We start from the raw sequence: 27,080 nt of genomic DNA on the forward strand, positions 1-27,080 counted from the left end.
GCAGGTAGATGATGGCGTCTTCAACTCCCAGGCGGGGCTGATAGGCAAACTGGAGGGGATCTAGAAAAAGCTGGACTATGGGTCGGAGCTGATCCAAGACGAGCCTCTCCATGGTCTTCATGACATGAGACGTCAGTGCCACTGGCCTGTAGTCCTTGGCGTCACTGGGTCGTGGCGTCTTTGGGACAGGAACAATGCAGGATGTCTTCCACATCATGGGGACCCTCTGGAGACTCAGGCTCAAGTTGAAGACATGTTGAAGTACTCCACAAAGTTGGGTGGCACAGGCTTTAAGCACCCTGGGTGGAACCCCATCAGGGCTTGCAGCCTCGTTTGTGTGGAGTCTCTTCAGTTGTCTTCTCACCTGGTCAGCAATGAGACACACTGTAGAGGTGGTGGGTGGGGGAGGGATGGAGGTGTGAGAGGGGCTTTCACAAGAGGGGGGCAGGCTATCAGGAGTGGGAGGGGGGATGAGTGGTATGGTCTGCTGAGGACTGGCAGCAGAGGAGTCAGGCTGGCGGGGGACAGAGCCTGCCGTGTCAAATCTGTTAAAGAACAGATTTAGCTTGTTGGCCCCATCCACACTGACCTCTACTCCTCTGTTTTTGCTAGACCTGAAGCTGGTGATGGTCCTCATTGCATTCCAGACCTCCCTCATGTTGTTTTGCTGGAGTTTCCACTCCAGCTTCCTCCTATATTTGTCCTTTGCCTCCTTGATAGCTGTCCTCAGTTCCCTCTGGATCGTTCTCACCTCCACCCTGTCTCCAGCTCTGAAGGCTCTCTTTTTCTTGTTGAGGAGAGCCTTAATGTCCTTTGTTACCCACGGCTTGTTGTTTGGGTAACATTTAACAGTCCTGGTTGGGACAGTGGAGTCCACACAGAAGTTAATGTAGTCCGTGATACACTCTGAGAGCCCGTCAATGTCCTCTCCGTGCAGCAGGAGCTGAGGTGAACCAAGTTGTGCTCTGACCTACCCAGAGGGGGAAGGGGGGAGCAACTGTATGCGTCCTTAACATTAGCATAATGCAGGTCCAGTGTTCTTTCCTCTCTGGTGGGACAGTCCACATACTGAGTGAAGTGTGGTAGTGCCTTGGCCATAGCGACCTTGGCCATGGTTAAAGTCACCTGATATGGCGATAAAGGCACTCGGGTGTAGCGTTTGGACACATGCTGTTGTTGAATAAATGACGTCACTTGCCGATGTCGGGTTGGCAGAGGGGGGAATGTAGACAGTCACGATGATGGCATGCGAATACTTGCGTGGTAAATAATATGGCCTGAGTCCGACAGCCAACAGCTCAATGTCCGAGAAACAGGTACGTTCCTTGATGTCCAGATATACATTTGTACAAAGCCTTCTCACAGCTTGTCACCTAATGCCTTGCTGAACTCTTTAACCGACGTGAGGGCTTGGCTGGTGGAGAACTTCCTGAGCCTGAATAATGAAAAATCTGAAGCCATCATAGTAGCTTCTCCTGCAACAGTCAGGAGGCTTAGTGACACTACTGTCTGTATCCCTGGTTTTGTTGTCTCTACCTCTACACAAGTGAGAAATCTTGGAGTAATTTTTGATTCTACATTATCGTTTGAATCACACATTAACAACACATGTAGGACAGCCTTTTACCATCTTAAAACATTTCTAGGATTCGCCCTTTCCTCTCTTTCACTGCTGCTCAGACCATAGTCCGTGCATTTATAACTTCTGGGCTTGACTACTGCAATGCTCTGCTGTCTGGCCTCCCTGCTTGGGTTTTGAGCAGGCTGCAATATGTGCAGAACTCAGCTGCTAGGGTGCTGACCCATACACGATCTTGGGAGCATATTACTCCAGTCCTTAGTCGTCTCCACTGGCTCCCAGTGAACTACCGTATACAGTACAAATGACTTGTGTTGGTGTTTAAATCCCTGCATGACCTTGCCCCATCTTACCTAAGAAGTCTACTTCAATCTTATAGTCCAGTGCGTACTCTTCAGTCCTCTAGCCTCCACTTGCTTGAGGTCCCACATTTTAAGCTAAGCACCATTGGTAATAGACCATTCTGTGTCGCGGGTCCAAAGCTGTGGAATGGTCTTCCTCATGAACTGCAAGCTTGTTCATCTGTTGATGGTTTTAAATCCCGAGTCAAAACTTTTTAAACTAGCATATGGTTGATTCTATGTGTTTGTGTTAAGGTTTTGTATGTGTCTATGTATGTTTGTTCATGTTCTTACTTTTTTATCTACCTTCTTTTTTTCTTTTATTATTTATTGTACAGTGTCTTTGGGTTTCTTGAAAAGGGCTTTTAAATAAAAATGTATTATTATTATTATTATTATTATTATTATTAAACTACATGCTTTTCATGGTCGGGTGATTATATGAGCCGTCCGAGTTTTTCTGCTTCAATAGTTTGGAATCTCTGAAATGACTTTAAGAGACAAAATAACAGGTTTATTACTCAAACAATGATAATGTGATTACGAATGACAGCCCTGCTGCCCTTCAGCTCTCTGACCGTCAGCTTCCACTAACAGGTGTGAACGTCTACACACAGTCACATTCACAGCCTTCAATCTGGACGAATTCACTGATACTGTTTAGTACATTTCCCCCATTTAAAACACTAACAACAACAGCAGTTTATCCAGTTTAGATCTTAGACCCTCTGGCGTGAGCGAGTTCAGAGTCAGGCTGTGTTCTGTGATGAACTGACAGAACACCGTCTCTGATGCTGTGGTACTGTCTGTACGATGAGGTCGAGGAGTCGATGTGTTGTGGTGTTTACTGCTATTAAGAAGACACAGTTCACTGCACAAACTGTTGGGTTTTATTTTAGGATGAATTCTAATCAAGTAGAAACACCTGATTTTACTTCTTTAACCTCCCTGGAATGATTCTCTACAGCTCTGCTCAGCTCTACATGCTGAACTGGATTATTCCAGACTACTTCATCCACCATCTGCTCAGCTCTAACAGCTCTGTTCAGTCCTGTGGGGGCTCTGATGTGTAGGAATAAAGGTACGCAGCTCTGTACAAACACTGGGAGCTTTTCTTTTAGCTCCAATTCAGAGAAAAACAACATTAAACAGAATCTATTCAAACGTTACTGAGCTAAAAGCAGCAGCTCCTCGATTCAGCTGTTCACTTCTTTACAGACACAGACAAGAAACGTCTATCAGTGTTTAATCATTTAAACACAGAGCTGAATTCAGTTAAACCTGCTCTACAAACTTTCCTTCAATCATAATCACAAACTGTCATTAGTCATATATAACTCAACACAGCTGTACAGATGTTCCACATAAAGACCATCAAGATGAATAAGACTGGCGTGTGTTCTGTTTCTCTCTCATAGGTGATTAATGAAGACATGAAACTATGAACTGTTAGCACATATTATTATTATTATTATTATTATTATTATTATTAATATTATTATTGGTTTAATCTGTTTGTTGTCCTTGCTGTGCTGTTTATATGGGAGGTTTCCACTGAACTCTGTATTACTTTTTATCTGAATCCAGACATTTCTAGCTTACAGCTCCACAAAATAGAGTTATAACAGGCTTCCACCACCAGACAACGCCAAACATTAACATCTAGAGATTCTTATATTTACTCTTAGAAAAGATTCTACTTCAAGGATTCTTTTAAGGCTGGTGGAGGTGGGGTAATGGTTTATAGACACAGTTGTATATAGCGTGTATATAGGTTGTGTATAGCGTAGCAGGTAACATCTCTGCCTTCCACACTGCAGGCTGGGATTCAATCCCCACCTGGGTAAACACCCTGCACTATACCAATAAGAGTCCTTGGGCAAGACTCCCAACACTGCCTTCACCTACTTGCGTAGGTCTGTAAGTCTGTAAGTCGCTCCAGATAAAAGTGTCTGCCAAATGCCGTAAACATAAACAATTCATGCATCTTCTCATGACTACTTCCAGTGTGATAATGCACCTTGGCATCAGGTCATCTTGAACTGGATCCACTGAACATAAGAATAAGTTCAGTGAACTTTAATGACCTTCACAGTCCCCAGATCTGAATCCAGCAGAGCGCCGTTCAGACGTGGTAGAACAGGAGATTCACAGCAATGTTCAGCTGACGAGTCTGCAACACTTACATGATGCAAACATGTTATTTCAGCAAAGGGAGGCTGCACAAAGAATTAAACGAAGAGGTGCCGATGACTGTGACACACAGATTAGAGAGAAATCTGTATTTCCTGATACGATTGATTTTGTTTTTTATTTCAATAAAAGTTATAAGTCTGCTATTTAAAAAGAAAAACTAAAAGGATCAGAAATGAAGAAGTCTTTACAGTCTGTTTTGCTCTGGTTTATGAAGGGGGGCCAATATTTGAGGAGGGCACGGTACGGAGGAGCCTGCAGAGAAAGTTCTACTGTGTATAAATCCTCAGGAAAACTGCACTGACATCAAAACACTTGATGGAGCTTTGAGAAGTTCAGTAGATCTGTTTATTTCTTTTGTAGAGCTTAATTTGACATTTAATACAGCTTCATTGAAACTTGAGCGTTTCATGCTTTAAACAGACTGAAATAAAAACAGACAACATGAACACAGAGCTCATGCTAACACACACATTTCCTCGATTTGTTTATTGTTTCCAACTGAACTTAAAAGTCAGCTCAAGCTTATTGATTAAACACTTAGATTTGAGAGTTTAGATGTTTAAAATGTTATTTTAATAGGATTTGGAGTAAAATTATAATAAATTTAAGCATTTACACGAATCAAAAAGATGCAGAGCTTCATATTCATATAAAAGACTGAGATTCCCACATCAAGTTCATCAAACTGAAGCTGATATTTTGAGCTTCATGATCATTTCAGTTCATTAAAAGGAGATCTGTGATAAACAGTGTTATAACACTGTTCAACTGACTTACTGAGTTCTCCAAAATGAGTGAATCAAAAATCGTCTATTAATTTATTAGCTTGTTAATTAATTCATTAATTACATAATGTTATAAAGAGTTTAAAACTATTTATGCTCTGAAATGTTTCAAATGACAGATTTGTTTCTGACAAAAATATTTTATTAAAGAAGTTCACCTGATTTCTGAAGTTTAACAGGTGTGATGATCAGCGGTGCTGAGTTTTTACCTCCTTCATTGAGGGAGGGACTAAAGTATGGATAGAGTTTCTCAGTGAAAGACTGACCAGTGAAAGAGTAAATATGAGACCTGGACTCAACATCATAGAAGGAGACCAGACCCTCCTCATAATCCACAAACACCCCCACCTTCTGAGGAGTCTGTTTCAGGGAGAGGGGGACAGTAGGAAAATCCAGAGCCTCATATTCAGTCTCATTTCTTAGACACACAGTCCAGTATCCATCCTCAGGACAGGCAATAATCTGTCCCTTCCTGCTACTGGACTCTGTGGTCACTCCTAAATCCCACTCAGTCTTCCCACTGACCTGAACCTCATAGTAAAATCTCCCTGAGGAGAACCCCTCCTGTCCCAGCACATTGACACAATAATCAAACCTCTCTGGTTTATCAGGGAGATTCTGTCGTTTGTCTCCATCTCTCACTTGTTTCCCGTCATCAGACAGGATGAGTTGAGGATGAGCTGAATCAGGATCCAGAGTCACGTCCACTGAGAGAGAAACACACAGTTTAACCCATTTTAACACTAACCATACTCACACTAATGCAGACTCATATATTTTACTCAATAATATTATGTATCAGTGAGAATCCACACACCTGCATATTGTTGAATTCTCTTCATTTCTGTGTTAGAAGAATAAAGGATGACATCATTTGTTATTAGAATCTATATTGAGCTAAATTAAATGCCTCATTAGTATCGACTACAAACCAGCATTTCATATTAACACTAAGTGTCAGTGCAGTGATGTCATGGATGGGAATTTTAAAAGATTAAACATCTAATAATTAAATATTTAAATGCCGGATTTACACAAACATTCATTTCTGGTATTTGTATCTTGATGAAGTCCTGAATTTTTCTTCCTACCAATATTTTTTTTCTGCTGAACATCAAAATGTTTTAATAACCTGTAAAGACTTACTGATCTCAGGAATCTTCTCCATCTCCTTACTGAGCTCTTCCTGAAGCTGAGTCAGAGCTCTCCTCAGAGGCTCCACCCTCAGATGAGAGTTAATCCTGACCTCAGTCCAGTTCTTGGTGGGTGGAGGGCTGCAGAGGGACGGGTAAACCTACAGTCCAGCAGGAGAGAGGAGAAACCCCTCAGCATGGGTAGCGCTGTCCTGTGATGGACTGCATTACTATGGAGAAACAGAGGGACTCTGACCTGTAGGAGGTGGAGGTGGTCCTCAGTGTGGGAGAGCTGCTCCAGCTCAGTGTCTCTCCTCTTTAGCTCAGTGATTTCCTGCTCCAGCTCTTTAATGAACTCTTCAGCCTGCTTCTCTGCTGCTTTCTGCTTCTCCTCCATCACCTCAAGCAGCTCTGCTTGGCTTCTCTCAATGCAGCGCAGCAGAGCTCTGAAGACCTCCACACTGTCTGCTTTCTCCTTCTCTGTGCTTTTCTAACAGGAGACAGTAATGACATTGTTAATAAAGCAGCTTTCGTACATTAAATGTATTCAATTTACTTTACATTATATGAATCCGCCTAAAACAGTAATAGAGAACAATATGAACATAAACACTTACAGAAAGAGATAAATGAGAGTAAAACTGGGATTTTTAATATAAAAGTAATTACTGAAATTAAAACATGGCAGTAAAAGAAAAGAAAGAAAACAGAACCATTAGTTGACTTCTAAGTATTCAAGCATTCAAAAGGACAAACACTGATTCTGTAGAGTGTTTGAGAGACGTTTCTGTCATGATAGGTTTTGGTTTTGTGTTTCCTGGCATTTATTCACTGAGTTTAATTTGATTAAGGACTCTTATTGAAGTTGGGCAGAGCTAGGAACCCCCCGGAGGGTGTATGTGTGGGCCGAGGGGGAAAGAGGCAGATGTGAGCTGATGCAGAGAACGAAATGTTAGGCAGACGAAAGCTTCACTGATGTCTGGCGTAGCTGAGGCCACCAACAGCTGGAAAGTAAAGCACCATGACTGGTGAGTCTGTTTTAACAGCAGTGAACACTACAATACTCTGTGATTATCACCAGTGGTGGACAGTAATGAAACAAATGTAATTAGTTTCTGTACTTTAGTATTTTTGGTGTATCTGTACTGAAGTTTCTCCATTCTGGGCGACTTTTTCCTTTCACTCCACTACATTTCAGAGTCTAATATCCGACTTTTTCCTCCTACATTTTGAGAAATCTGTCGTTCCTTTTGGTTTCTGTGTGTATAAAAACGTAACATGTCAAAACGAAAGAAGCGCAAAGCCAGAGCATCAATCAGGGCCCAGTGGTCACTTTGTTTAGAGCTGGTTTTGACCTGTTGTTGTTTACACAGCAGCGTAAAACTTTGGGAGAGTCTGTTCAACATAAATGATGAACTAACCTAACTTTGTGTAAATAGAGCACAATATAGAAATATGTCCAAATATGCAGTCGAGACTGACGCAGCTTTTTTCTGAATTTCTACAAACACCATTTCATTTTATAGTAAATTAGTTTGGGCTGGTTTATGTTTATGAACAGAGGCCTACAAATCAACATAGTAAAGGAGCTCATCTGTGATCCTGTTTAAGCTCATATTTAAGACCTGATATAAATTCAGCTCAGACTCACTTTATTGAGCTCTACAGACTGTTTGATGTCCTCAATCTTCTTCAGTCGGTCCTGGATCATCTGCTGAACTTCAGCCTGGGTCTTTCCCAGCTGAGTCTATAAAAAAGGACAAAATATAACAAAACCACTCATTCATTTAAACCCAATCACAAGAGAACAGAGGGAACATTTCTCTAAATGTTCCTCACCTTCTGCTCTCCACTCTCCTCCTCTATAGGAACAGTGCTGTGAGTCTTGTGGTCTGTCTCAGTGCAGAACTGACACACACACGTCTGGTCGTGTCTACAGAACAGCTCCAGGGGTCTCTTATGTTTCTGGCAGATATAGTTTTCCAGGTTCTCCACAGGGTCCATCAGCTTGTGCTTCCTCAATACAGTGACTCTCTGATGAGGATCCAGATGAGTCTTGCAGTAAGAGGCCATACAGGTCAGGCAGGACTTCAGAGCTGCACTTCTCTTTTCACAGTAGTCACAGAGCACCTGAGATTTGGCAGGTTCCTCTGGAGCTTTGCTGGATTTGACCTGAACTGACTTCTTGAACTGAGCTGCCAGTCCAGAGATGAAGGTGTTCACAGACAGTTCAGGTCTTGTTGGAAATTCTGTCTTACAGACTGGACACTGGCAGCGTGAACTGCTGTCCCAGCACTCTTTGAGACAGACCCTGCAGAAGTTGTGTCCACATGGAGTAGAGACTGGATCAGTGAACACATCCAGACAGATGGAGCACTGGAGCTGATCTTCAGACAGGAGACTGCTGGAGGAAGCCATGACTGACAGAGGAGATGACAATTCATGACAATTCTTAGTGGTTTAATAAACACTACTGTGTATTTCTTTTAACTGGATGTCGTCAGAAAAAGACTTGTTCTCATGAAATGTGGATCTTCAATCAGTCACATTCATCTGACTGATGAGCTTCACGTTCTACCCGTCAATCATGAATCTGTAGCTGAACAAACGATCACAGCTTCTGCTGTAAAACACGGACCAAACTGACAAACCCTGACCGACAGTGACGGACAGAAATGATCTGAACAGCTGGATGTGTTTTCAGTAACAGACAGTAAGAAACTTAGACTCATTACCACTTTCACTTTCTCTCCTTTGGTCTGCTTTTCTGCTTCTTCACAGTTTATCTGTAGAGTTTCACTGAGTTTCCTGGCTGGAGAAGCTTCAGACTGGAACCTGTGTCCTGCTGGAAGAACTGGATTCTGTTTATGAAGCTCCCTTTACTGTCGTTTCTTCTGAGTGACGTCATGTGAACTCACCTGCTTTATCACGACGGTTTGATGCACTTGCAGGTTTTGACCAGCAGGTGGCAGATATTTACCATCTGACTTACACAGAAGAGGAAATAGTGCTGGAAATTACATTTACATTTACATTTATGGCATTTAGCAGACGCTCTTATCCAGAGCGACTTACAAAAGTGCTTGTCATTACTTCAGAATATCTCATGTTAATAAAGGTCGACATAATTTTAAAGAGCTTTGCTCTAAATTGCTACCTGAAGTTATCTATGCCTTGAGACCTAAAACAAATACAACAAGTAGAAAAATACCTTCAACTCAACACAGAGTCTACACAACACTAAACCTGCTGAAAAAAAGTTTGTAATAAAATACAGTGAACAATAAAAGAGGTGAAGATCTTTAATAGACAGTGTTAGTGATTAGATAAGTGTAGTGTAAAGAGATGGGTCTTCAGACGTTGTTTAAAGACAGCAAGTGATTCTGCTGTTCGGACACTTAGGGGAAGTTCATTCCACCACCTTGGTGCCAGGACAGAGAACAGTCTGGAGGCATGTTTTCCTTGTGATCTGCAAGATGGTGGGTCAAGTCGAGCCGTACTTGAAAAACGAAGGTCTCTGGGTACGGATCTAGCTTTCACCATTGATCTCAAGTAGGAAGGAGCTGGACCATCTTTGGCTTTGTAGGCCAACATCAGGGTTTTATATCTGATGCAAGCTGCTACAGGAAGCCAATGAAGGGAACGCAGCAGTGGAGTGACATGGCTGAATTTAGGAAGGTTGAAGACAAGTCGAGCTGCAGCATTCTGGATCAGTTGCAGGGGCCTGATGGTACGCATTGGAAGACCAGCCAGAAGGGAGTTACAGTAATCTAGTCTAGAAATGACTAAAGACTGAACGAGTACCTGTGTGGCCTCTCTAGAGAGAAAAGGTCGAATTCTCCGGATGTTGTAAAGGAGAAATCTGCATGACCGTGTCAGGTTAGCAACATGAGCCGTGAAAGAGAGCTGGTCATCTACAACTACTCCAAGACTACGGGCTTCTGTAGATGGAGTAATCAGGGTGTTCTCAAAGGGAATTGAGAGATCACACCGAATACCAGAAGATCCCGGGATGTAAAGCATCTCCGTCTTGCTTGGGTTCAGCTTGAGGTGGTGGGTTGTCATCCACGATGCAACGTCTGCCAGACATGCTGAGATCCGAGTCGAGACCTGTGTGTCATTAGGAGGAAAGGAAAGGATGAGTAGTGTGTCATCAGCATAGCAGTGATATGAAAAGCCGTGAGAAGAAATAACATGTCCGAGTGAGCGGGTATAGAGAGAAAATAGGAGAGGACCCAGGACGGAACCTTGAGGAACACCAGTGGAGAGGTTGCATGGAGTGCATGTTGAGCCCCTCCATGTTACCTGGTAGGAGCGCCCCTCTAGGTAGGACTCAAACCACTTCCATGCTGTTCCTGAAATGCCAAGGCCAGAAAGGATAGACAGAAGAATCTTGTGATTGACAGTGTCAAAGGCTGCAGAGAGGTCGAGAAGAATCAGAACTGATGACAGTCCAGCTGACCTTGCTGCATGGAGTTTCTCTGAAACTGCGATGAGTGCAGTCTCAGTAGAGTGGGCTGGTTTGAACCCGGATTGGTTGGGGTCCTGTAGCTGGTTTTCAGAGAGAAAGACAGATAGTTGGTTGTAAACAGCACGTTCAAGAATTTTAGAGAGGAAGGAAAGGAGAGATACCGGCCGGTAATTGTTGATGTCGGTGCCATCGAGACTCTGCTTCTTTAGGATGGGGACCACCCTAGCTGCCTTGAAAGAGGATGGAACCATTCCAGATGACAGGGAGCTGTTGATGATGGAGGAAATGAAGGGAAGAAGTTCATGAGAGATAGACTGGAGCAGTGTAGATGGGATGGGATCCAGGGGACAGGTGGTAGGGTTACAAGATGTTAGTAGTTTATGTACATCCTCATTTGAAAGAGAAGAAAAGCAGGTAAGAGTTTTAGGAGAGAGTGAGTGGTGGCATACAGTGGTTGGAGTCAGAGAAAAGGAGTCACAGTAACTGTAGGAAATCCCTACTTAAGTAAAACCACAGTCACTGAAGTGATAATTTACTTCATGATTTAGTTCAGTACAAGTGAAAATAATAATAAAGGACATTATAAAGTAAATAAGTAAGGAAAGTCAGAGTAAATAAGCAGTTTATTGGAAAACTACTTGAATAATAGAGTTAATCTTTTTAGATTTTTAATCACAACCTGGAATATTTCTGAGTCGTCTCGGCTACATCCGAGAAAATAATGTGTACCATCAAAACTAAAGCAAGACATGAATAAAACATGAGAAACCAGTTCTGAGCGCTGAGAGAGATCTCAGTACACTCTGCTAGTGACAGTTACAGTCTCTCAGTGAACTGCATCAGGAACAAGGGTTACCTTAAACTACATGCTTTTCATGGTCGGGTGATTATATGAGGCATCCGAGTTTTTCTGCTTCAATAGTTTGGAAACTCTGAAATGACTTTAAGAGACAAAATAACAGGTTTATTACTCAAACAATGATAATGTGATTACGAATGACAGCCCTGCTGCCCATCAGCTCTCTGACCGTCAGCTTCCACTAACAGGTGTGAACGTCTACACACAGACACATTCACAGCCTTCAATCTGGACGAATTCACTGATACTGTTTAGTACATTTCCCCCATTTAAAACATTAACAACAACAGCAGTTTATCCAGTTTAGATCTTAGACCCTCTGGCGTGAGCGAGTTCAGAGTCAGGCTGTGTTCTGTGATGAACTGACAGAACACCGTCTCTGATGCTGTGGTACTGTCTGTACGATGAGGTCGAGGAGTCAATGTGTTGTGGTGTTTACTGCTATTAAGAAGACACAGTTCACTGCACAAACTGTTGGGCTTTATTTTAGGATGAATTCTAATCAAGTAGAAACACCTGATTTTACTTCTTTAACCTCCCTGGAATGATTCTCTACAGCTCTGCTCAGCTCTACATGCTGAACTGGATTATTCCAGACTGCTTCATCCACCATCTGCTCAGCTCTAACAGCTCTGGTCAGTCCTGTGGGGGCTCTGATGTGTAGGAATAAAGGTACGCAGCTCTGTAGAAACACTGGGAGCTTTTCTTTTAGCTCCCATTCAGAGAAAAACAATATTAAACAGAATCTATTCAAACATTACTGAGCTAAAAGCAGCAGCTCCTCGATTCAGCTGTTCACTTCTTTACAGACACAGACAAGAAACGTCTATCAGTGTTTAATCATTCAGTTAAACCTGCTCTACAAACTTTCCTTCACTCATAATCACAAACTGTCATTAGTCATGTATAACTCAACACAGCTGTACAGATGTTCCACATAAACAGCATGAAGAAATCAGGTGTGTGTTCTGTTTCTCTCTCTTAGGTGATTAATGAAGACATGAAACTATGAACTGTTAGCACATATTATTATTATTATTATTATTATTATTATTATTATTATTGGTTTAATCTGTTTGTTGTCTTTGCTGTACTGTTTTTATGGGAGGTTTCCACTGAACTCTGAATTACTGTTTATCTGAATACAGACATTTCTAGCTTACAGCTCCACAAAATAGAGTTATTACAGGCTTCCACCACCAGAGGGCGCCAAACTTTAACATTAAACCTTAAAAAGATTCTACTTCAAGGATCCTTTGACGATTTGTCAAACGATGACATGTGACATTGAGAATTTGTCAGAAACGGCATGAACCCACAGATCCAGTCTGGCTTGTGGGAACAGTTCAGGCTGGTGGAGGTGGGGTAATGGTTTATAGACACAGTTGTATATAGTGTGTATATAGGTTGTGTATAGCGTAGCAGGTAACATCTCTGCCTTCCACACTGCAGGCTGGGATTCAATCCCCATGTGGGTAAACACCCTGCACTATACCAATAAGAGTCCTTGGGCAAGACTGCCCAACACCGCCTTCACCGACTTGTGTAGGTCTGTAAGTCTGTAAGTCGCTCCAGATAAAAGCGTCTGCCAAATGCCACAAACATAAACAATTCATGCATCTTCTCATGACTACTTCCAGTGTGATAATGCACCTTGGCATCAGGTCATCTTGAACTGGATCCACTGAACATAAGAATAAGTTCAGTGAACTTTAATAACCTTCACAGTCCCCAGATCTGAATCCAGCAGAGCGCCGTTCAGACGTGGCAGAACAGGAGATTCACAGCAATGTTCAGCTGACGAGTCTGCAACACTTACATGATGCAAACATGTTATTTCAGCAAAGGGAGGCTGCACAAAGAATTAAACAAAGAGGTGCCGATGACTGTGACACACAGATTAGAGAGAAATCTGTATTTCCTGATAAGATTGATTTTGGTTTTTATTTAAATAAAAGTTATAAGTCTGTTAATATTTAAAAAGAAAAACCAAAAGGATCAGAAATGAAGAAGTCTTTACAGTCTGTTTTGCTCTGGTTCATTAAGGGGGCCGATATTTGAGGAGGGCACGGTACGGAGGAGCCTGCAGAGAAAGTTCTACTGTGTATAAATCTTCAGGAAAACTGCACTGACATCAAAACATGGAGCTTTGAGAAGTTCAGTAGATCTGTTTATTTCTTTTGTAGAGCTTAATTTGACATTTAATACAGCTTCATTGAAACTTGAGCGTTTCATGCTTTAAACAGACTGAAATAAAAACAGACAACATGAACACAGAGCTCATGCTAACACACACATTTCCTCGATTTGTTTATTGTTTCCAACTGAACTTAAAAGTCAGCTCAAGCTTATTGATTAAACACTTAGATTTGAGAGTTTAGATGTTTAAAATGTTATTTTAATGGGATTTGGAGTAAATTTATAATAACTTTAAGCATTTACACGAATCAAAAAGACGCAGAGCTTCATTTTCATATAATAGACTGAGATTCCCACATCAAGTTCATCAAACTGAAGCTGATATTTTGAGCTTTATGATCATTTCAGTTCATTAAAAGGAGATCTGTGATAAACAGTGTTATAACACTGTTCAACTGACTTACAGAGTTCTCCAAAATGAGTGAATCAAAAATCATCTATTAATTTATTAGCTTCTTAATTAATTCATTAATTACATAATGTTATAAAGAGTTTAAAACTCTCAATTTATGCTCTGAAACATTTCAAATGACAGATTTGTTTCTGACAAAAATGTTTTATTAAAGAAGTTCACCTCATTTCTGATGTTTAACAGGTGTGATGATCAGCGGTGCTGAGTTTTTAACTCCTTCACTGAGACAGGGACTAAAGTATGGATAGAGTTTCTCAGTGAAAGACTGACCAGTGAAAGAGTAGATATGACACCTGGACTCAACACCATAGAAGGAGACCAGACCCTCCTCATAATCCACAAACACCCCCACCTTCTGGGGAGCCTGTTTCAGGGAGAGGGGAACACGAGGAGAGTCCAGAGCTTTATATTCAGTCTCATTTCTCAGCCACACTGTCCAGTATCCATCTTCAGGACTGGCTGTAATCTGTCCCTTCCTGTTACTGGACTCTGTGACCACTCCTAAATCCCAGTTAGTCTTCCCGCTGACCTGAACCTCATAGTAAAATCTCCCTGAGGAGAACCCCTCCTTTCCCAGCACACAGGGACAATAATCAAACCTCTTTGGTTTATCAGGGAGATTCTGTCGTTTGTCTCCGTGTCTCACTTGTTTCCCGTCATCAGACAGGATGAGGAAGGGATTTGCTGAATCAGGATCCAGAGTCACGTCCACTGAGAGAGAAACACACAGTTTAACCCATTTTAACACTAACCATACTCACACTAATGCAGACTCATATAGTTTACTCAATAATATTATGTATCAGTGAGAATCCACACACCTGCATATTGTTGAATTCTCTTCATTTCTGTGTTAGAATAATAAAGGATGACATCATTTGTTATTAGAATCTATATTGAGCTAAATTAAATGCCTCATTAGTATCGACTAGAAACCAGCATTTCATATTAATACTAAGTGACAGTGCAGTGATGTCATGGATGGGAATTTTAAAAGATTAAAAATCTATTAATTAAATATTTAAATGCCAGATTTACACAAACATTCATTTCTGGTATTTGTATCTTGATGAAGTCCTGAATTTTTCTTCCTACCAATATTTTTTTCCGCTGAACATCAAAATGTTTTAATAACCAGTAAATACTCACCATGCTCATCAACCTTCTCCATCTCCTTACTGAGCTCTTCCTGAAGCTGAGTCAGAGCTCTCCTCAGAGTCTCCACCCTCAGATGAGTGTTAATCCTGATGTCAGTCCAGTTCTTGGTGGGTGGAGGGCTGCAGAGGGATGGGTAAACCTACAGTCCAGCAGGAGAGAGGAGAAACCCCTCAGGATGGGCAGCGCTGTCCTGTGATGGACTGCATTACTATGGAGAAACAGAGGGACTCTGACCTGTAGGAGGTGGAGGTGGTCCTCAGTGTGGGAGAGCTGCTCCAGCTCAGTGTCTCTCCTCTTTAGCTCAGTGATTTCCTGCTCCAGCTCTTTAATGAACTCTTCAGCCTGCCTCTCTGCTGCTTTCTGCTTCTCCTCCATCACCTCAAGTAGCTCCGCCTGGCTTCTCTCAATGCAGCGTAGCAGAGCTCTGAAGACCTGCACACGGTCTGCTTTCTCCTTCTCTGAACTTTTCTAACAGGGGACAATAGGAGTAACATTACTTTTGCAACTCCATTGAAATACGGCTTAAAGCGCTTAATGGAAACCTAGTATGTGAGAACAGCAGAATAATGAAGGAAGTAAAACTCTGAACAAGTAAAAGAAAAAATATATTAAATTTTAATCAAACAAAACAATAAAACAAACAAATATATAAAGAAAAGGAAAAATAAACAAAACCATGTGCAATGGTACTTTTGTGCAGTAGACCCAATGAGATCACTTTCAGTTTCATACCTGTTCATTTTCAGAACTGCTGCTTGTCTCATTTCTGATACCAGACAAACAGTAAACCAGCCCTGTCGTATGCTGTCGTATGAGGATGTAATTATCTTTTCATGATGACTTAACTAGACATGGATTACTTAACTGGGCAGATCACAATGTTATTATTACTATGTTTTCATTTAACGACACAAACGGATGTATTTTGTTTGGTTTATATTATGTTGGCTTTAGGTGGTGATTCTAAATGAGTTGGAAAGAAGGAGGGATGGAGAAGAACAAAGGTACAAAGTTTGATTATTTAGTGGTATGTTTTACAAAAGACAGTAGAAATGATAACATATTAATATTAATATAAAAAATCAATGATAAGGACTGTAATTAAATATTATGAAATATGAATTATTTTCATTTTTTCTTCTACTTTTTATTAATCTAATCTCAGTCTTGACTCCGACTCAACTCTAGTGGTCTTGACTACAGCTCAGCCTGCACACTGTATATATTAGATTTGTAGATGAAAATGAGATTTTTTTTGTTGAAAAACTCACTTTATTCACTTGTACAGAGTGTTTGATTTCCTCAATCTTCTTCAGTCGGTTTTGGATCATCTGCTGAACTTCTACCTGTGCCTTCAGCAGCTGAGTCTATGATGAAGAAATAAATTATAAGCTCTCATTCAGTTAGACTATTTTTATTAAAAGGACTGAACAGGAGACAAAGTTACCAATTCTTTCTAAATGTCTCTCACCTTCTTCTCTCCACTCTCCTCCTCTATAGGAACAGTGCTGTGAGTCTTGTGGTCTCCTTCAGTGCAGAACTGACACACACACGTCTGGTCATCTCTACAGAACAACTCCAGGGGTCTCTTATGTTTCTGGCAGATGTAGTCCTCCAGGTTCTCCACAGGGTCCATCAGTTTGTGTTTCTTCAGTTTAACTGCAGTTTTATGAGGCGTCAGATGTGTCTCACAGTAAGAGACTCCACAGTCCAGACAGGACTTTACAGCCTCCAGCTTCTCCTCACTGCAGGACTCACACAGAACCTTTGTAGGTTTGGAGGGTCGTTTCTCTGGAGCTCTGCTGGATTTGACCTGAACTGACTTCTTGAACTGAGCAGCCAGTCAAGAGATGAACGTGTTCACAGACAGTTCAGGTCTTGTTGGGAATTCTGTCTTACAGACTGGACACTGGCAGCGTGAACTGCTGTCCCAGCACTCTTTGAGATAGACCCTGCAGTAGTTGTGTCCACATGGAGTAGAGACTGGATCAGTGAACACATCCAGACAAATGGAGCACTGGAGCTCATCTTCAGACAGGAGACTGCTGGAGGAAGCCATGACTGACAGAGAAGAGACACAGAGAGGTGATTAGAAACCACAAAAGATGTCCTGGACGTTGAAGGTCCACCCTTCTAACTTCACAGGTTGAGTGAAGAACAAAATATGAAAAGACGATGTGAAATGAAAATGTGATGAAAACCCTTTTCATGGTTTTGCATAACTGGAATGTGTTTGAGCAGGAAGGCCATGATGTTCTCATTAATCACCATCATTCATCTGGCTGATCAGCCTCACACTGTTCCTATTAACCGTGCTCTACATCCTCCTCTGTGTGGTGAGCGCTCTCTCTGTCTGCTCTGATTCTCTGTAGCTGAACAGTAACAGCACCACATGTGAAAACACAGGTGACAGATTCCAGCTTTCTGAGCAGTTTAATAAAGTAAGCAGTAGTTAGAGGTAGAAATGTGCTGAAAAGCAGCTCTTAGAAATTACCAGGTTCTCTTTTTCTCTCTTGGCCTGGTTTTCTGCTCCTTCAGTTCCTCAGCAGAGGCTTTAAGTCCTTTAAGAAACTTTAAACTGAAGGTCGTGTCCTGCTGAAATGATCTGGATTCTATTTATAAAACAGTTTTGCTCAACTTTCGTTTCTCGCAGTGACGTCATGAGGCCATGCCCACTTCGCCATGACGTTGGTCTGTTGCACTTCCAGGTTTTGGCCACCAGGGGGCAGAAGTTCACCAACTGACTTACAGCACACACACACATATATATATATATGTACATATATATATATGTACATGTATAAGTTCTGACGGAGGTGTGAGTTGAAGATCAATCTGACAGGTTCTTCTGCTAGACGTTCCCAGCAAACCCTCACTATGCGTTTGGGCTTGCCTGGTCTGACCGGCATCTTCCCCCACCACCTGATCCAACTCACCACCAGGTGGTGATCAGTTGACAGCTCAGCTCCTCTCTTTACCCGAGTGTCCAAAACACATGGCCGCAAGTCCGATGACACGACTACAAAGTCAATCATTGAACTGCGGCCTAGGGTGTCCTGGTGCCATGTGCACTTATGGACATCCTTGTGTTCAAACATGGTGTTCGTGATGGACAAACTGTGGTTTGCACAGAAGTCCAAAAACTGAACACCACTCGGGTTCAGATCAGAGAGGCCATTCCTCCCAATCACACCCCTCCAGGTCTCACTGTCATTGCCCACGTGAGCGTTGAAGTCCCCCAGTAGGACAATAGAGTCTCCAGGAGGAGCACTTTCAAGCACCCTTCCCAAGGACTCTAAGAAGGCTGGGTACTCTGAACTGCTGTTCGGTGCATAAGCACAGACAACAGTCAGGACCCGTTCCCCAACCCGAAGGCGTAGGGAAGCTACCCTCTCGTCCACCGGAGAAAACCCCAACATACAGGCACCGAGTCGAGGGGCTATGAGAAAGCCCACACCTGCCCGCCGCCTCTCACCATGGGCAACTCCAGAAAAGAATAAAGTCCAGCCCCTCTCAAGGAGATTGGACCCAGAGCCCAAGCTGTGTGTTGAGGTGAGCCCGACTATATCTAGCCGGTATCTCTCAACCTCGCGCACCAACTCAGGCTCCTTCCCCGCCAGTGATGTAACGTTCCAAGTTCCAAAAGCCAGTTTCAGCAACCGAGGATCAGAACGCCAAGGCCCACGCCTTCGGACACTGCCCGATCCACAACGCACCGAACCCCTACTACTGCCCCTCCCATTGGTGGTGGGTCGATGGGAGGGGGGACTCATGTATCTCCTTCGGGCTGGGCCCGGCCGGGCACCATGAGTAAATGCCCGGCCACCAGACGCTCGCTGGCGAGCCCCTCCCCCAGGCCTGGCTCCAGGGTGGGGCCCCGGTAACCCTGTTCCGGGCAGGGTACACAAGTCCTGTTTTTCTGTCTTCATAGGGGTTATTATGGATCACACTTTGTCTGACCTGTCACCTAGGACCAGTTTGCCATGGGAGACCCTACCAGGAGCTTTTGCTCCAGACAACATAGCTCCTAAGATCATTCAAGCACGCAAACCCCTCCACCACGATAAGGTGGTGATCCAAGGAGAGGTTTTTTCTTTGACCAGATATTGGGGGAGGTGGGGGACATTGACTCAGAATGGGCCATGTTCCGTTCCTCCATTGCTGAAGCGGCTGACTGTAGCTGTGGCTGTAAGGTAGTTGGTGCCTGTCGGGGCGGTAATCCTCGAACCCGGTGGTGGACACCCCAGGTGAGAGATGCCGTCAAGCTGAAGAAGGAGTCTTACCGGGCATGGTTGGCCTGTGGGACACCAGAGGCAGCTGGCAGGTATCGACAGGCCAAGTGATCTGCGGCTTCAGTTGTTGCCAAGGCAAAAACCCGTGTATGGGAGGAGTTTGGTGAGGCCTTGGAAACTGACTTTAAGTCGGCTCCGAAAAGATTCTGGCAAACCGTCAGGCGACTCAGAAGGGGAAAGCAGTGTGCCACTAGCACTGTATATAGTGGAGATGGTGTGCTGCTGACTTCGACTGAAGACGTCATTGGGCGGTGGAAGGAATACTTTGAGGACCTTCTCAATCCCACCGACACGTTCTCCAGTGAGGAGGCTGAGTCTGGGGACATGGGAATAGGCTTGTCCATTACTGAGGCCGAAGTCGCTAAGGTAGTTAAGAAGCTCCTTGGTGGCAAGGCTCCAGGGGTGGATGAGATCCGCCCTGAGTTCCTCAAGGCTCTGGATGTTGTGGGGCTGTCTTGGCTGACACGCCTTTTCAACATTGCGTGGACATCGGGGGCGGTGCCACTGGATTGGCAGACTGGGGTGGTGGTGCCTCTTTTTAAAAAAGGGGACCGGAGGGTGTGTTCCAACTACAGGGGAATCACACTCCTCAGCCTCCCTGGCAAGGTCTATGCAGGGGTACTGGAGAAGAGAGTCCGGCTTATAGTCGAACCTCGGATCCAGGAGGAACAGTGCGGGTTCCGCCCTGGTCGTGGAACACTGGACCAACTCTTCACCCTCTCCAGGATTCTGGAGGGTTCATGGCAGTTTGCCCAACCAGTCCACATGTGCTTTGTGGATCTGGAGAAGGCATTCGACTGTGTTCCCCGGGGTATTCTGTGGGAGGTGCTTCGGGAGTACGGGGTACATGGCTCTTTGCTACGAGCCATTCAGGCCCTGTACAAACAAAGCTGGAGTTTGGTTCGCATAGCCGGCAGTAAGTCAGACTCGTTCCCAGTGAGAGTTGGACTCCGTCAGGGCTGCCCTTTGTAACCGATTCTATTCATAATTTTTATGGATAGAATTTCTAGGCGCAGTCAAGGGATGGAGGGTGTCCGGTTTGGTGACCTCAGGGTCACATCACTGCTGTTCGCAGATGATGTGGTCCTATTGGGGACATCAGGCCGCGAACTTCAGCTTTCGCTGGATCGGTTTGCAGCCGAGTGTGAAGCGGCTGGGATGAGAATCAGTACCTCTAAATCCGAGACCATGGTTCTCAGGCGGAAAAGGGTGGAGAGCCCTCTCTGGGTCAGGGATAGGCTCTTGCCTCAAGTGGAGGAGTTCAAGTATCTCGGGGTCTTGTTCACGAGTGATGGTACAAGGGAGCGGGAGATTGACAGGCGGATTGGTGCTGGGTCAGCAGTGATGCGGGCTCTTTACCGGTCTGTTGTGGTAAAGAAAGAGCTGAGCCATAAGGCAAGGCTCTCGATTTACCGGTCGATCTACGTTCCCACCCTCACCTATGGTCATGAGCTTTGGGTAATGACCGAAAGAATAAGATCGCGAATACAAGCGGCCGAAATGAGTTTCCTCCGCAGGGTGTCTGGACTCTCCCTTAGAGATAGGGTGAGAAGTTCAGTCATCCGGGAAGGACTCGGAGTAGAGCCGCTGCTTCTTCACGTCGAGAGGAGCCAGCTAAGGTGGTTCGGGCATCTGGTTAGGATGCCTCCTGGACGCCTCCCTCGGGAGGTGTCACAGGCGAGTCCACCTGGGAGGAGACCCCGGGGAAGACCCAGGACACGCTGGCGCGACTATATCGCCCAGCTGGCCTGGGAGCGCCTCGGAATCCCCCTTGGAGAGCTGGTGGAAGTGGCTGGGGAAAGGGAGGTCTGGGCTTCATTGCTTAGGATGCTGCCCCCGCGACCCGAACCCCGGACAAGCGGAAGATAATGGATGGATGGATGGATATATATATATATGTAACCCAGTCGAATTTCCCAATTATTGAATTCATTTATTTATTTTGTTCCATAGGACATTCTAGAAAATCTCACACACCTTAATTCACTGATTTCCCTTCAGATGTATATGTACAGTTGTGATCAAATTTATTCAACCCCCACTGAAATAAAGTGTTTTGGCCAGTTTGACATTGATATTGATCATTTCAGTCATCTTATTTACAATTATATCAAAGAGGCACTTATAAATTAGACAAATATAACATAACATTTATGATGAAATAACCACAAATGTCTTTTCTGTGCTCACATCATTATCAGTTTTATTCAACCCCCTAGTGACATTATTTTTTAGTACTTAGTACAACATCCTTTTCCATTTATGAAATCTTTCAAGCGTGAAACATAGCTTGACACAAGTGTCTTGCAGCGACCTATGGGTATCTTAGCCCATTCTTCATGGGCAAAAGCCTCCAGTTCAGTCACATTCTTAGGCTTGCGCGCTGCAACTGCCTTCTTTAGGTCCCACCAGAGGTTCTCAATTGGATTTAAGTCTGGTGACTGCGATGGCCACTCTAGAATGTTCCAGCCTTTCATCTTTAACCATGCTCTAGTGGACTTGGATGTGTGCTTCAGGTCATTGTCCTGTTGGAAGGTCCAACGTCTCACAAGCCGCAGGTTTGTGACTGACTCCATCACATTTTCCTCCAAGATCTCCTGGTACTGAAGGGAATTCATGGTACCCTGCACCCGTTGAAGCTTTCCTGTACCATTAGAAGCAAAACAGCCCCAAAGCATACTGCAGTAGACTTTTCTTGTTCTTTGGAGTCAGCAAGGGGGTGCGCCTGGGAGTTCTGGCATGGAGGTGTTCGTTATGCAGTGCGCGCCTTATTGTCTGAGCTGAAACTTTGGTGCCCACATCTGACAGGTCTTTTTTCAGTTCCTTAGCAGTCATGCAGGGATTTTTCTCCACATTACGCTTCAGGTAGCGCACAGCAGTCGCGGTCAGGATCTTCTTTCTGCCACGACCAGGTAGCGTTTCCAATGTGCCCTTTAACTTGAACTTGCGAATGATACTTCCGATAGTGTCTCTTGGAATATTTAACAACTTCGCAATCTTCTTATATCCACTGCCATTTTTGTGAAGAGAAATAACCTCTTCTCGTGTCTTCTGGGACCATTCTCTTGCCTTCACCATGCTTGTAAACACACCAGTAGATGTCTAGAAGGAGCTGCGTATCACAGTCCTTTTAAATCTGCCTAATTGGTGCTCATTATGCTTGATTGCTGCTCGTTGACATCCACAGGTGGTTTTAATACCTGATTGAAAACACTGGAATGAACCTCTGTTCTTAAGAGTGGTAGTCGTAAAGGGGTTGAATAATTGTGTCAATGAAGAAATCACAAAAAGGCCATTTAATACTTTTTGACAAAAACAAGTGATGCTATTTTAGTTGCATTTAGTTCTTTAACAAGTCCTTGTAAGATTTAATTATGAACGCAATTACAAATGTGCACTGAATTCCATAAAACCCTTCACAGCATTGGGGGCTGAATAAATTTGATCACAACTGTATGTGTGTGTGTGTGTGTGTGTGTGTGTGTGTGTTTGTGGTTGTGCTAGGTGATTGGTTCTGTCATCTGTCAATAAAAAAGTCTGACTTGTGGGCGGGACTAGGAGCTGCATGGAGAACGGAAAGAGAGAGAGTGAGCTAAGCCAGTTCAACCACACGGTAACGCAGCTAGTTCGGGTTTCAAATACTGATGGGATTTTCGGCTCTATTTTGAGATGCGGCTCTAATGGCTCTTCTTACTGTGGAGAGCCGGCTCTTTCGGCTCCCAAACGGCTCCCCATATATATATTTTTACATTATTAACTAATTAATAGCTTAAACCTAGTTTTATAACATTTTGTTTCATTATTGACATTGTTAAGCACTTGTGATGAGTAGAAATGCTGCATAACAATGCTTTATAAATAAAACTTTTATTATAACCAATTATTAAATTATCACAAAATAGCACCACTTCCACAAAAATAACTTGAAATAAATGAAACAGTTATACATACAATCACCCACCACAATACGAAAAAGTATTAAAGCAGCTTCATAGCAAAAAAGGTGCCACAATACAAATATCATGTGAACAACACAAGTTTTGAACCACTAGAGATAAAGAACTCACTGTATTAAATCACTCAAAGACTTACAGATTGGCATTGAGAAACACCAGGTGTCTAAGCTTGGCGGGGCTGATCCTGTTCCTTCTCTCAGTTATGATCTGTCCAGTTTTAGAGAAGATCCTCTCTGAGGGGACGGATGTTGCCACTATGCACAGTCTACGTTCCATCACATGAGAGAGATGTGGATAGATCAGTGTCCTTGTCTCCCACCAGCTCAGTGGGTCAGCACTGCGCTGGAAAAGAGGCTCCTCAAGGTAGGACCTCACCTCCAGAATAGCATCAGCTGTAGGATTCCTGGTTGCAGTGTCTCTGCTTGCCCGCTCCTCAAAAAACCTCCAAACAGCCGATGCTTGAGGCTCCTCCAGCTCACGTGCTGCTGCTGCCTCCTCTCCTCCATGACCCCCTTGCAGGTGAGATGACTGCCCATACCTTAATGCTGCTGTAGTTATTCTTTGGAGAGCTTCGTCGACTGCTTGTTTGTCATTAAAGGCCACCTTTTTGAAACGGGGGTCAAGGATGGTGGTTTCGGACAGAATTGTGTTGTACTCCATCCGGTGGAATTTTTTGTCCATGCTAGAACAGAGAGAATTCACCAACTCCTTCACGCTCTCTGTGGTTACTCTGCTCTGATGCTCTACTGTCACTCTCTGAAGACCCCTACACAGTATCAGCATTCTGGAGGCGGTAACATACCTGAAAAAAGAAGCATCAAAATATTATATTTTATATAATATTTATTTATATAGCCTATTTAGCAATAGTATTTTGTTTCATTTCTAAATTGCTTTACATAATAATAATTTTTTTTATTTATTAGTATTATTTTCAACCATTTCTAAACCTGTTTGTCAAATAAATAATTTAACAAATAAAAAAATATTACAATGATAATAACATCATAATAAAGTTTAATAGGTATCATAGTAAAGTTCAATGAGATGATGTTTGAACACTTTGGATTAGATATACAACCTTTGGATTAGATATACAGCCTGTTAAACTGAAGTTGACTACTATGATTGGAAGAAGCATGACAGTGAACAGCGAGCGAGTTATGGGCCTTAGAGTAAGAGGGTACAGTTCAGCAGTTTACATTGATCTTCCCTGTTCATATAGTAAAAACTGTATTCCTGTTAACCGTGAACACATCCCCACCTGTGAGACAGCTAAACAGTGGAGCCATCTGCGCACAATTGCAGCAAAGATTCCTTCTTTGCTGGAAAGTGAAGTGGGCCTTTTGATAGGCTATAACTGCTCAAGAGCTTTGGCACCTAGGGAAGTGATATTGGGTGGAAATGAGGAACCGTATGCTGTACGGACAGACTTGGGGTGGAGTATCGTAGGACATTCATGTCCACGTTCTGACTCCTTGAGTCATGTTAGTGTATGTCATAAAGTGGTGGTTAAAGAGTCTCCATGCATTGTACCAATAGATGTTATTCACGTACTTGAATCTGATTTTAAGGATATTCAAGGTGATGAGAGAACTGTTTCACAAGAAGATCTTTTCTTTCTTCACAAGTTGAAGAATAACATTGTTAAGAATAACTATGGTCACTATGAACTGCCCTTGCCTTTCAAAGAAAGACCGAAATTGCCTGACAATAAGCCGCTTGCCCTTAGTAGACTTGTACATCTCAAAAGGAAGCTCCTGAGAGATGAGAAGTACAAGGAACATTATATCGAGTTCATGAATGAAATTATTGAAAAGAAGGATGCTGAAGAAGTTGTAGATGGAGGAAAGCTGGGAGAAAAATGGTATATTCCCCATCATGGAGTTTATAATGCCAAGAAGCCAGACAAGCTGAGAGTAGTTTTCGATTGTTCAGCTAAGTATGAAGGAATTTGTCTAAATGATCATCTCCTTACTGGCCCTGACCTAATTAACAACTTGACAGGGATTCTTATTCGCTTTCGTTATTCAGCAGGGATGCTACAGTACCTCTCTGCGCTGATCTCCACTGTGACCTGGTCGAAGGGCTCCAGGACACTGCAGGCCTCTTGCAGAGCCTCCCACTCCTCTTGGCTGAGAGGAAACCACAGGTGCATTGATGACTGACAATGTTGCGATAACCGCATCCTTTGATTTGAGCATTCGCTGGATCATATGGAATGTAGAATTCCAGCGGGTGACACACTCCTGTTTGAGCTTAAGCTCTACCATAGACATCTGTCGCTGGGTGGATTTAAGCTTTTGGGTGGCTGCTGTGCTTCGGTGGAAAAATTCCACTATTGCCTTCACTTTGTCCACAGTGGGCTTCATAGCCCTCAGAGCATTTCTTACAAATAGATTAATGGTGTGTGCTAGGCATGGATGGTGTGTCCCTTTCAACAGCTGGATGGCTCTCGTAATGTTGGCTGCATTGTCTGTGACGCAGCATACCACTTTGTGTTCCACCCCCCACTCTCTTGCAACTCGGAGGAGCTCTTCAGCCAAGTTTTCAGAGGTGTGTCTGTCACTAAACTCAAAGCAGTCTAGCAGAGATGACACCATACTGTAGTTTTCAATGAAGTGGCAGGTGACAGACATAAAAGATGTGGTGGCGCGGGATGTCCAGCAGTCAGTGGTCAAGCATACAGCTGAGGCTCTCTTCACCCTTTCTTGCAAAGATGCCCTTGCTGCCTCATATAGGCCTGGGATTATTTTTTGGGACAGGGTTTTTCGGCTGGGGACGACATACATGGGATTGAGGGCATGGCTGTAACTCCTAAATCCGACATCCTCTACAATTGAAAAGGGCTGGAAATCACGTGCCTCCATCTTGGCAAGCTCCTCGTCAATTGCATTCTGTCTTGCTGGAGTTAGAGACTTCTGCAGGAATTGCTTGATTGAGCTGTGGGTTGTAGATGCAGGAGGGTGGGATCCAGGCTGGGATGTAGGAATGGGGGCAGACGTTGTGGCAGCTGAAGAAGCAGTTAGAGTTGATATAATTGCACCTGAAGAAGTAGTTGCAGTTGATGCACTTGCACTGTCAGAAGGTTCCCTTTCTGGTCTCGACTCCTCCAGCAATACTGATGAGTGTGATGTCCTCATGTGCCTGTGCAAGTTGTTTGTCGAGCCTGCTCTATATGAAATGCTGACTTTGCACAGTCTGCACTCTGCCCTGGAGCTCGACGTTGCATTAAAATGAGTCCAAATCTTGCTACGTTTTCTGTCACTCATTTTCACACCTAGGCCTATTGTGTCCTCACACAGACTCCCCTTCTTTCTGCCGTGCTTCTTGACCGCTGTATGTGAGTGAGTGTCTGTATTAACACCTGCCCACGAACGCAAAACAGCGTGGCCACTTGCCTGCCGTTTCCACAAAAAAGTGGAGATAAACTTTTTTTTCAGTGTTTCCCCGTTACCTTATTAATTGAAAGCTGCGTGTGATTGATCAGATGTGTGGAGCACACGCTTGACATGCGGGCAGTGGAGACATTAAGGCACCGACTGAGGACTGTAGCAGTGGCAGAAGCAGAGCAAGACGCGCAAGGAGAGGAGGAGGGGAGAGACAGGAGGCACCGAAGGACAAAAAAACGACGTTGGAAAAAAAACTGTCGGCTCTGTGGCACTTGCAGAGCACAAGCGCAGCGACAGGGAGGCGGAG

The 27,080-nt window shown here is 43.6% G+C and overlaps 2 protein-coding genes and 1 pseudogene across 2 annotated transcripts; all 3 read right to left on the reverse strand.

Annotated features, from left to right (window-relative positions):
* Window positions 1-5,012: 5,012 nt before the first annotated feature.
* On the reverse strand, window positions 5,013-8,886 carry LOC108415728 (E3 ubiquitin-protein ligase TRIM39-like). The gene is made up of 7 exons (XM_037533878.1): window positions 8,770-8,886; window positions 7,874-8,454; window positions 7,686-7,781; window positions 6,291-6,524; window positions 6,048-6,195; window positions 5,719-5,745; window positions 5,013-5,608 (listed from the first exon to the last, which is right to left on the reverse strand). Exons 2-7 carry the CDS (start codon window positions 8,450-8,452, stop codon window positions 5,046-5,048), a joined length of 1,647 nt encoding a protein of 548 aa, XP_037389775.1. The 5' UTR covers window positions 8,453-8,454; window positions 8,770-8,886; the 3' UTR covers window positions 5,013-5,045.
* A 4,967-nt stretch (window positions 8,887-13,853) lies between these two features.
* Window positions 13,854-17,703, reverse strand: LOC119262356 (annotated as a pseudogene).
* A 5,810-nt stretch (window positions 17,704-23,513) lies between these two features.
* On the reverse strand, window positions 23,514-26,524 carry LOC119262220 (E3 SUMO-protein ligase ZBED1-like). The gene is made up of 3 exons (XM_037533255.1): window positions 25,433-26,524; window positions 25,089-25,141; window positions 23,514-24,183 (listed from the first exon to the last, which is right to left on the reverse strand). Exons 1-3 carry the CDS (start codon window positions 26,522-26,524, stop codon window positions 23,514-23,516), a joined length of 1,815 nt encoding a protein of 604 aa, XP_037389152.1.
* Window positions 26,525-27,080: the final 556 nt, after the last annotated feature.

The sequence above is a fragment of the Pygocentrus nattereri genome, chromosome 2 (genome assembly GCF_015220715.1).
Source record: "Pygocentrus nattereri isolate fPygNat1 chromosome 2, fPygNat1.pri, whole genome shotgun sequence".
Taxonomy (NCBI): Eukaryota; Metazoa; Chordata; class Actinopteri; order Characiformes; family Serrasalmidae; genus Pygocentrus; species Pygocentrus nattereri.